This window comes from Malus domestica, chromosome 16, assembly GCF_042453785.1.
Source record: "Malus domestica chromosome 16, GDT2T_hap1".
Lineage (NCBI taxonomy): Eukaryota > Viridiplantae > Streptophyta > Magnoliopsida > Rosales > Rosaceae > Malus > Malus domestica.
Window position 1 is genome coordinate 4103670 of NC_091676.1, and position 11552 is coordinate 4115221.

Below are 11552 nucleotides of genomic sequence, written 5' to 3' on the forward strand. Positions count from 1 at the left end.
TTAGGATACGAAACATATTTCTCGTATGCTGAAAAATCTATCCCATTGCGGAGAGCTTTTTTAAAGTGATTTTTGAGCTATGAGAATCTTGACTAGAATCCCACGTGTTAGGTTCCCACGTCTCCCAAAAGTATTGAAGAAATAAACGGGGCAAGGAGAAACAACTCATCACTGAACCGACACCACCACGCCTCCACGCTCAGACCACGGTTGGCGTTGGAGCCACTCGATCACTGCCGACGATCACAGATTCGCACCGCCTTATGATCCGTCCAATAAAAATTTGATTAAACAAAGTCACTTTCCGCAGAAAAAAAAAAATATATCTACTTTTACCCCTTTTCTCTTTTGTTTTCGGCCAGCCGCTCATTTGCTGAAGAACCCCCTTTCTCTGTTGAACCAACGATTTCAAGTCTCAAACAGGTAGACATATTTTTTTTAAATTTAAATTTAGATTTTGTTTGTTCTTCTCGCGTTTCTCTGATCTGCTTCATCTGTCTGATTTGCAATTTATTTTGTGAATTTAGATCCATGCATTATATATATCTACCATCCCATCCTCCCATTTTTTTGGGTACTTAATTTTATTCACAAAGTTTAGAGCTTTGAATGTTTTCTTTCTGTTTTGGAGAAAATATCTACTGGGTTGTATTCTTGCATTGTTTCTGCATTCTCGGCATTACCCAGATGAGATGATTAATGTGTTGAATCACAAAAGTTTGAACTTGGATTTTCGTGTTGATCCAATTATCTTGGGGGCCAAGTTTACAAGCATGTATGATTGTATTCAGTGGTGGGTTAGTTCAGATGCGTGCATTGAGTTATTTCAGTTCGTTTTGGTAGCAGGTTGGTTGTACTGAGGCTTATTTAGATCTTGTTTCGAAGCGAAAAATCGAAGCTTTATTTGGAAGAGATGGGGTATATTGGGGCACATGGTGTGGCTGCTTTGCATAAATACAAGTACAGTGGCGTGGATCACTCTTACACTGCCAAATATGTCTTGCAACCCTTTTGGAGTAGCTTCGTTAAAATCTTTCCCCTTTGGATGCCGTAAGTTTCTTAATCTTCTTCTCTGATTTTATTGATTACTGAGTGTTATGATTGACTGAAGTTAAGTTTATATACTCTTCTCTTTGGCTTTAATTGGTGGGTAAAGTCATGAGTTTTCTGGTGTTATAAGCGCTCATGTTTTTTTCTCGAATTTAGGTGCATAAGTTTTCTGTTTTAGTAGTTTCTGCTGGGTTTATCTTGGATTTATGTTATTCACTAGTCTACGTTTGATACATTTATTTTAAGAAAACTTCCAAATAGACAAGCAAACATTTGTAGTATGCACGTCGAGTTCGAGATCTTTAGCTGACTTACTTCATGTAAATTTACAAACCCAGCAATATGCAGCTATGATTTTCTTAGAAGATGGAATACTTCTTTTAGTTGATATTGCGGACTTACAAGAATGAAAATTCATAGCATTTTTTTTCTGAGACTAAATAATCTCTCCTTAACTGATTATGATTTTTAACATCACCTGTTTATGATTTTTGCTGATGTTTGCTAACGTTTTCCTTTTTTCCTTGGTTCTTCCCACGCTTCCGTTTCTGACTTTTTCTTCAGGCCCAACATGGTAGAGTGACCTTTACTCCCAACTATGCTTAATCATTTTTTGAAACTGTTGCCTTTTCATTGATGATTATGCTTTATTTTTTGCCAGATAACTCTAATAGGATTCATGTTCTTGCTCACATCCGCTCTGCTTGGCTATGTGAGTGGTTTTTTCTTATCATCTTTTAATTTTCTGCTGTTAGGTTTTCCTGTTTATAATGCTAATCTTTTAACTCAAGCTTCACATTTAGTTTTAAAAATGTTCACATTTATCTTTTACTCTGGTTATGGTGTGCATGATGTTTAAAATGGGAATGTTATTACTTAGTAAGCTTCCCATGAATTTGTGTTATGTGTTTTTCCCAGATATATTCACCACGACTGGATTCAGCTCCTCCTAGATGGGTTAATTTCGCTCATGGATTGCTACTTTTCTTATACCAGGTTTGCTTAAATACATCCAAGCATAGTTGCCTTTGATTTTTCTGCGGTGTCCTCTTTATTGTTACACATTGCTATTTTATTTCTATCTTCATTGTCTCATTTTCTATCACTTTCCTGTTTGACCTTTTTCACAAAAATCTTAGACCTTTGATGCCGTTGATGGGAAACAAGCAAGACGGACAAATTCCTCAAGTCCACTGGGGGAACTTTTTGACCATGGTAATGCACTGCTATCATGTTTTTTTTTTCTTCTATTGCCTTTGTACATTCACAATTGAATATTGATGATTTATATTCTGGCGGATCTCAATGAATTGCAGGTTGTGATGCCCTTGCCTGTGCGGTATGTGTCTTCGTCTTTTCTGGTCATTTGGTACCCTGGAATTCAAGTTTCTTTTTCATGTATTATATGTGTTTGTTTAGTTCGAAGCATTGGCCTTTGGAAGTACTGCGATGTGTGGAAGATCTACTTTCTGGTTCTGGGTGATTTCAGCTGTTCCATTTTACTTTGCTACTTGGGAGTCGTAAGTTGTCCAACTGAGTTTGATTTTGTTATTAGTCATTCGGGAATGTACCACCTTCTTTTTTTTTTTTTTTCTTGGGGAAAGGAGTGGGGGAGTGGGTTGATTCGATATGCTAGCATATAAGTTTGTTCACTCCATGACCCAGCATAGAATATTTCATATGCAAAAATAGTATGTTCTGATTTATGACTTTGTTGATCCAGTTACTTTACCAATACCCTAATCCTTCCTGCTGTTAATGGGCCCACGGAGGGTCTAATGCTGATATATTTGGCCCATTTTTTCACAGCTATCGTTGGTAAACTCCTAATTTGATTCTGCTACTCTACTTGTATGTACAGCTTGAAGTTAACTTCTAAACCAATATTTTAAAAACTCTTCTTTTCTCCATGTACATTTTTTTCTTTACATTTTCAGGTTCTGAGTGGTGGGCTCTACAATTTGGAAAGTCTTTGCCTTTTCTGAGTTGGGTTCCCGTTCTTAGTGGTAAGGCTGAGCCTAATTTCGTTGATACCATACAAGTGATATTTGGCATCAAACACTACATTTTGCGAGACTTGACTGCATGCTATATTTCCGTATTTAATTTGCAGTACCTATCTATATAGAGCTCAATGTCTCTTTGACATGTATGCGGTTTGATTTCCTTTTTTATATTTGTTGTGGATGACTATTTCTTTGGCTGCTTCACAACATATACTATTTCCATTGCAGTTGGTCTGAAATTTACTTCTCTTTTTTTTTTCTTTTTTTTTTTACTTCAGAAATCCCAACAAACAAAGCTGTGCTGTACCTAATGGTAGCTTTTGCTGTCATCCCAACGCTCACATTCAAGTACGTAATTTTCTGTTCCCTAATTTTTTGAAATTTGATTCTAACTTTCTCACGTATAATAATTCTTTCTGTTTTTTCTATTATAACTTATTCCTGAGCTCTTAATACATGTATCATGACTTTTTCAACTCAATTGTTCTATATGGAATTCTAGGATTCATATAGCCGACCCCACTTAGTGGGAAAAAGGCTTTGTTGTTGTTGTTGTTGTTATATATGGAACCTGTAAATTGTTAGCCATACTACTCTTGGCATATCTGTGAAGACTCAAGCTACGGAAGCAGGGTTGCATTGCTAACCACACATTGTGGGCATGAACTCAGAACTATTATGTTGCTATCTTCATGATCTTACTAACCTAGAATTCCTTGGGGTATGGGATTGAATTAATATTACTATTTTCCATAGATATAACAGCAATCTGGTGTTAACATTCACACGATATATTTTTTATTTTTTATTTTTTTTTGTGAGTGCCTTGGTATAGTTTACCACTTCCCCAAACTATTCATGTGTCAGAGGCTCAGAGCTCGCGTATAAACTTAAGAATAGTCCTTTGAAGGCCATTAGACAGTTGGACCTTATGTTGGATTATGCTTGTGTGCAGTGTGTCCAATGTTCATAAGGTTGTTCAAGCAAGGAAAGCTAGTATGCTATTGGCACTGGCAATGGTATTGCTTTTATCTTTCGGATTTTATGCTAGTTCTAGACACTTGATTGGCCTAATGGGTGTTTCATGTTGTTTCTTCTCAGATTTACCCTTTCGTAGTCCTTTTGGTAGGAGTTTTGGCATGGTATGTCTTTATACTTAGCGTCCACCCCTGTTTTTTTTTCCTTAAAATTATTGCTATTTTTTATTTCTTTTAAAAAATGGTTTCAAAGTAGTAATAATTTATTTGCAGGGGTTACTTGTCACCAGCTGACATTATGGGGAACTATCCACATTTAGTCGTTCTGGGAAGTGGGCTTGCTTTTGGGTACCTTGTGGTAAGATATCCGTGTTTCTTTATAACCATATCTTTTGAAAGTGTGGTTTGTCCATCTCGAATGTAATTGCTTACTATCGATGCTGTGAGCGTGCTAGATTTCCAATGTCGTTCTAAGGGGTCTTGTAGACAACCAAATTGTTTATTCTACCATTGTTGCTGAAAGGAAAGCTCTGTTTTGGCAGGGAAGATTGATTCTTGCGCACTTATGTGATGAGCCAAAGGGTTTGAAAACTGGAATGTGCATGGTATGTAACAATCCCAAAACTGCTGGAAATTTACAGTCTGTTGAGTGTGTATTTCTGGAAACGCTGTAATAGCAGCATCATATTTCTCAGAATTGGTTAATATCAACAACTTCTGCATGGTTTTTTTATAATTCAAGACCAGATTATATTACTAACTTCAATATTTATTATTCTGTGCAGTCATTGTTGTATCTCCCATTTGCCATTGCAAATGCACTCACAGCTAAACTGAACGATGGGTATGTTGTATTTGATATCATGTCGTGAGCTCTCTAATTAAAAACGTGATTCTTCTGTTCTTGATAGTCTAGATGTTTCTGATTTCTTGAACTTCCTGTGTACCTTTTTGCTGCAGAGTTCCTTTGGTTGATGAGAGCTTGGTTCTTCTTGGTTACTGTGCATTTACAGGTATGGTAATTTGTTATGAAGGTCCGCGTATTGGAAATACATGACACACTACCATTTTTATGGATGTAGTATGTACTTATGAATTTCATTACACAGTACCATACCTTGTGGCTGAATTTCACTTTTTTTCTGAATGCAGCGACACTCTATCTTCACTTTGCAACGTCAGTCATTCACGAGATCACAACAGCCTTGGGAATCTATTGCTTTAGGTGAGAATGTGTGTTACATTCAAAATCGAAGCATATTACTCACCAAGTCCAAATAGTTTTTAGACTCATACAGCCTGAAATTTGATTGAGCACAGAATCAGTGTTCTGTGCTCATTCTTTCACCTAGACGACAGTTTGCTTCCGTTCACCAAATTTTGTTCCTTTTCTTTGGAGTGCCATTTGATACCGTACTTTTGATCCTAACTTGCGGTTTCTTGTTGAATCACAGGATAACTAGGAAGGAAGCTTGAGTGATGCTGGTGTCAACTTTAGGGTACCTTTTATTCTCAATCCACGTATTGTTAGGATAAATAGAACATTAGAAATATTTGACATCGCATCCATTTTCTCCTTTCTCGACATCTTTTTCAATTTTTGTTTCAGCCCCTGCGGGCTCAGTCGAGAATGATGCAGCTCGAGCGAGGTTTCTCGTCAGTATAATTTTGTATAAGATGAGGGAAGAGAGTGATTAAAATCCATTTCAATTCGTTCTTGCTGTTGTATAAGATTATGTCTTGTTTCTTTCCGAATAGAGTTACCGATTTAGGCATATTTTCTCGTCGCCTTGATGCATCATTTGAAATTTATGTAAGTACCAAGTTTGAGCAACCGATGGTGAACACACCTCCATCTATTCGACGATATCAAGGGGAAAAAAAGTAGCAAAATGTGAGCTGTGGATATCGACATTTGCCTGTTTTCGATCCAAAATGTAGTTTTATGTATACATGACAGGAATGTAATCAAACAATGACGACAAATGTGACGATACATAACGTATGGGAAGTCAAATTATATAGCCTTCTCCAGCCATCTTGGCAATCGTAATGATGCTTTCATCCCGAGCCTCGTAAGGAACACCGAATACAATAGGTGGAGCAAGAACATGAAGGATCCGCTATTAATCAATACCTGTTACAAATATAAAGCCTTAATACTTCAGTATCTTAAGAGAGTGCGTGTGTGAGAGGCAGAGCGAGAGAGAGATACCAGAGTGCCAAACAAGGCATAAATCGCTTCCATTGACGGGACTGAATAGATGCCCGATGCAGTAAATATGAATGTTAGAGAAGCATGAATGTTTATAGTGATCTGCAAGCAAACCAAATCACAAACAAAAAACATATCAAATCTCGGTACTACATAAAACGAATTTCAAACAAAGGATAGTTAATTACCAAAGCAAGTATGTTTTCGCTTATCAAGAATGACGATATCAAGACATACCCTACCGCACCCAGTGATCGAACCTGCACATATAATAAACCTGTTACCATCAACTAAAGCGTTTTAACTGGTTAAGAGACAACCACTGCTTCGAACAGATTCAATGAACTTTGGGGGATAAGGGAGAAAACATTACAATTGTGCACAAGAAAATTGAAAGACTCCAGTTTGCTCCTAACCTGAGAAGTTGAAACATAACAGTTAAAACTGAAGTAGACTCACCATAAAACTGTGATGTCAAAAAAGTAATCCGTAGCCACTGCGTAAATTAATTTGAATCACTTCATACCTCCATAAACTTCCCATTGTAAAACCAACTAAACCGTGCTTAAGCTGCACAAGATAATTAATTAGCATGTTAAGTACAAATCATACGGTTCTTACCAAAATTTTTAAGAAAAAAAGTTCAAAGTAAAAGCGACAGTGGCTGGAACAACAATGAACTAGCCAGTCCATCTTGGTCAATTGGTATGGATCACTAGTCTGGAAAGGTTTGAGAACTATGAAATTATCTCAGCTATTCTATGAGAGGAGAGATTCTCAAGTATTAAGAAGCAACTTTTTGAACACGAAGAATCAGAAAATTGTTATACATACTAATTCACAATAATGAGAACAACAGGACAGATAACACGCTCACCAAATAGGTTAAGGCTTTCACCGGACCAGACAAGACTAGCAATAGCATAGTTGTTGCAACCTAGCAAGATCAGAAAACAATTGCAATTACGTAATGCAAACGCCACATCAATCTCTTAAGTTCAAACATGGCGGGTCATGGATGGTCACAAACCATAGTTTTTCTTCCAGTAGCGATGCCCCACCTCATTGAGGTGATCACTATCGGCAGCGAGAAGAAGCAGCCAAAGTAATCCTGCACGAAAACCAAACCTTTTTAAGATAACCTATACTAGAATGCATAACCTCTCGTTGGCCCTATGCCTCTTAGGCTCTCATCATTACGTCTTCCACCACTAGCAGGCGTTTTCCGAAAACATCACAGATAATCACAGCGAAGTTCTTGCATAACCCGACACGAGTACACTAGTTATACACATCAAATTCATACCAAAAACAAAAGATATTGAAAAATTAACTTACGAGGATTTAGACGTTAGAACCAAATAGCTATCATACAGTTCAAAACTTGATTTTGTATATCTCTGCAGCCAATCAAAGATTGAAACAATGTAGCCTAATACCAACTGAAGAACTACAAATACGAAAAGGCTGCTACTTTATAACGCAAGAACAGTAACAAAAACACCATCGATTACAAAATCGACAAAATTAAAACTGTTAATTTGGGGTTTTCTCTAAATTATCAGAAACCCAAATTTCAATCCAACCCAACGAACCTCAATTGCGAGAGAATTGCTGAGGAAGTACACCAGGCCAGTGAGAGCAGCAAACATGGAGCACTCCACCAACGCTAACGTCTTCTTATAAACGACGCCGTCCGGCGACAAGTCTTCGAGCTCGGTCGAAATTTCAGTGCTTTCTTCCTCATTTCTACAAAGAGACGACGTTTGGATTCCTGCTGCCCTGAGAAATTTGCAGGGGGGGTTGGACAGCAAAATTGGGGAAGACGAAAAGGGGTTCGGCTTGGGGGAAAATTTGACAGTTTGAGAGGTGGGAGAGAGAGAGTGGAGAGGGGTAGTTTGGGAAATGAGGAAAGGTGGGGGGAGGTGGTGGACTTGCAGAGGAATCATGGAGATGGAGGTCACAGAGTGAGGGAAATTTGAGAGCGGGAGAGAAGCTTTAGATTGGGCTTAATGGGCCTTCAAAATTTTGGGCTGGTTTAGTCCTGTTTGGTTGTGAATTGTTATATTTATTTTAAGGGTCCTATGTGCGTGGTGCACCCCATAATTTGATCAATGCACTCATTACCTTATTGCACTGACTTAATAATTTAGAAAATCTTGTATCTAAAAAATAATTTAAAGAAATCAAACAGATTAAATAATAGAAGGAGCAATATAATTTTTTGGACATTATATCTCAATCATGGATTCTTGATGAATTAGATAGTGTAGTTTTACACTAACACTTCTATTCACACTAGATGAAAATTGTTTTCAAACAAAACATTAAAAACAAAAATTGTTCAAATTGAATGTTAAAAAATTATTAAATCTTTGCTTTGTTGGATGTTGAGGTCACAGGAAAGGATATAATTAATAACGAGGATTTTTGAGGTAAGTTGGAGCGGTTGTGAATGAAGATAAAATGAGAGAGAATTGGTTAAGGTATTTGGATATGTGAACTGAAGACCTACAAATGAACTGATTAGAAGATACGACTATGAAACGAAGCTTATTGACAGAAAAGGTAAACGAATATATAGGAAGATTTGAAAATAGACTTTAAGAAAAGGTAGGAGTACTTGGAGCTAACAGAAGACTTGACGTAAAATTGAGCGTAGTGACCTTCTAGAATTTATACAACCGACGCCAATTAATAAGATAAGACTTGATTATTGTTGTTATTGTAGACTCTTTTTCCTTTTGAAAAATGAAAAATTTACAAAAAGAAAATTCGGGTACAACGTTCAAGCTAAGCATTGAATGATTAGGAAAAGCTTAGGCAAAAGCACATGGGAAAGAAAGTGCATGTCAGACAAGAAGCATGTTTATATAAAATCTGCAGGTAAAATTTGTACCTAATCATAGGCGTATTCAAAACAAAAGCAATCTTATGATCCCAAAACATTTAAAAACATCATTAATTTGCAGCACAACAAAATAATTATTCGAGGCAGCAGAGCAATGGAAAACATCATGATTACCACAATTCCAACATTCTCTTGTTTTTTGTTAAATTAAATTAAACAAAACATTCTTTTGGTATATAATTGTTTGTGTCCCAATCCTTACAAGGGGATCTGCATGCCTTGGGCGTGCGACCTTTGCTATTATTTCCACCTCCAATTTTCTTTCTGCTATTGGAGGAGAAATAACATTGGAACGGAACGTGATAGTATTTTAAATCAATTATGTGACATATATGGTTGAAATTTATTATGTGTCGTCATATGTTTTATTTTACTAATATAACATCGTGTGATTGTTTTAAAATATCGCTCCTTTCTTGTAACATAAAGTTTAGGTGGAGGAGAGGCTACCCCATCCCGAGGCTGGGACATAACACAAGCCTTTTTGGGGACTTAGATAGGGAGTCTCATCCCTTTTTTTCGTTTTTACAGATCGCCATCTAAAAGAGATTGTCAATAAAGAGACTCAAACCTAGACTTTGGTCTACTGAAGAGAATGATTCTTACTAACTCAATCATCCTTCGTTTGTTAACATTGCTCTATTTTTTAATATTCTAGTTGCATGTAAAATTTTCTCCGACTCAAGTGTAGGATTAAGTTCAACAAAAGTAAGACACGCAATTTGACTTAATGAAGTTGTTTGCTCCGTCTTCCATTTGTTGTTTTCCTTCTGTTTTCTTGTGTGCTTCAAATTTAGGTAGGACTAAAAGGGATTTGTACCTAACTCATATTCCAATTCCATGTCAAATCATTTTCTAACAGTTAATCAGATGGAGATTGAAGCTTAACCAACTTTATTGGACTTCTCCATAATTAGATTCAAATTCCAGGTTTGAAATGCAACATAAATTACAAAAAAATTCGTGCTTGTGATAATACGTCCTGCAAGAGGCACTAATTAAGTGAAAATAAGCTCCTCTATTTATGTTTTTTTAAGAAACTTAAGCGTCGCTAGACCAAATTATCATAATTATTATTTGTAAGATAAAATTTTGAGTAAAGTTCTAGGCCATGTTATCCGTAGATCAAATCTTACAAAAGTATAATACTTATATTTACTAGGTTTAGAGCTTATACTAAAAGTTTATCACCACGTAAACACAAACAGACGATGAAGATCGATCCAAGGAGGAACACGACAAATTGTGATCACATACGATGATGCCACATGTAAAAGGTTGTGATGATGAAATAGTATGAATGTGAGTTTACACACAAAAAAGGGTCCCGCGATTATGTTTATGAGTTGTGAAGAGACGTGAATGTGAATCTCAACTACTCCAACCCTCCACGGCACGTCAAACCCCATTTAATTTGCTTTTGTTTTTCATTGTTTGTTTGATGCATACACAAACCGGAATCACGAAAAACAACTTGTATAAAAACAAATTTACTGTCGTATAATATTTCGGTTTAGTAAACAAGATGTCAAAATGACGATAAATTGATTTCACAGAGTTCATCTTATAACACTCGAGTGCGAATCCATCTTGAGGTAAAGTTGGTCAGCTGACCCACACAAGCTAAAAAATCTTACATGAAAAGGTGGGTGTTGCCCTTTGAACCTTGAAAGTTATCTTCCAACTGCTCTACGAATTGCCTCTATGAGCTTGGAGAGAGCATTGCTAGTCTCATTCTTTTGTGTGTGTTGCTATGTGCATTTGTCGATATACTCACTCGGCATATGTTGATATTTGTTGACTTGTTTGCTTAAAAATTATTGACATTAATCGACGTACCCATTCTAAAGTTATTGGCATCTATCGACAAGCGTGCAATATAACTTGACAAATAACTTCAGCTTTTCAAAGCTCGATGAAAAATTTGGTGCCACTTTCTTACTAACGCCCAATAATATTTCCTGATTCCGCCGCCCATTACACTCAAACGTGACAGATGCAACCATTGTAGTCGGCATTCAACGTATAGCTTTGCGACTTTGAAGCCTAACCAGGTTTTAGAGCGTAGCATGCTTCGCATCAGCATGGATGCTAATGCAGCCTAACGTATCATTGTTGTTTATTTTTGTAGTAAAGGGTGTCAACGACGTAGGTAGAGTTGTCGGTGGTACACGTGGGCAACATCCGCAAGAAAAAGACATGGGAGGAGATTGTGTCTCGATGAATGATTGTAGAATGTCAAAAGCATGCGGACAAATGAGTATGCGTGCTTCACTCATGTTCCACTCTCACTTCTCTTATGGCATTACCATCAATTTAATTAGTATGGTACTATGATTTATAAAATTGAGTAATATTACGACCGGTCGTTAATTAGTGTTATGTCAACATTC

General features: G+C 36.8%; 2 protein-coding genes across 2 annotated transcripts; one reads left to right on the top strand and one right to left on the bottom strand.

The window, feature by feature from the left end:
• Positions 1 to 167: 167 nt before the first annotated feature.
• LOC103431839 (choline/ethanolaminephosphotransferase 1) lies at positions 168 to 5808 on the top strand. The gene is made up of 20 exons (XM_029095521.2): positions 168 to 423; positions 847 to 1050; positions 1615 to 1624; positions 1712 to 1762; positions 1969 to 2046; positions 2190 to 2265; positions 2367 to 2389; positions 2470 to 2570; positions 2774 to 2868; positions 2988 to 3056; positions 3335 to 3404; positions 4012 to 4075; positions 4158 to 4198; positions 4307 to 4391; positions 4576 to 4638; positions 4819 to 4877; positions 4994 to 5046; positions 5186 to 5258; positions 5488 to 5532; positions 5643 to 5808. The coding sequence occupies exons 2-19, from the start codon at positions 914 to 916 to the stop codon at positions 5507 to 5509; spliced, it is 1170 nt and encodes a 389-aa protein (XP_028951354.1). The 5' UTR covers positions 168 to 423; positions 847 to 913; the 3' UTR covers positions 5510 to 5532; positions 5643 to 5808.
• Positions 5809 to 5918: 110 nt separating this feature from the next.
• On the bottom strand, positions 5919 to 8289 carry LOC103431838 (uncharacterized). Its single transcript, XM_017331333.3, has 8 exons — positions 7844 to 8289; positions 7279 to 7359; positions 7126 to 7185; positions 6775 to 6818; positions 6622 to 6664; positions 6437 to 6508; positions 6249 to 6350; positions 5919 to 6170 (listed from the first exon to the last, which is right to left on the bottom strand). Exons 1-8 carry the CDS (start codon positions 8195 to 8197, stop codon positions 6051 to 6053), a joined length of 876 nt encoding a protein of 291 aa, XP_017186822.3. The 5' UTR covers positions 8198 to 8289; the 3' UTR covers positions 5919 to 6050.
• Between the last annotated feature and the right edge of the window lie 3263 nt (positions 8290 to 11552).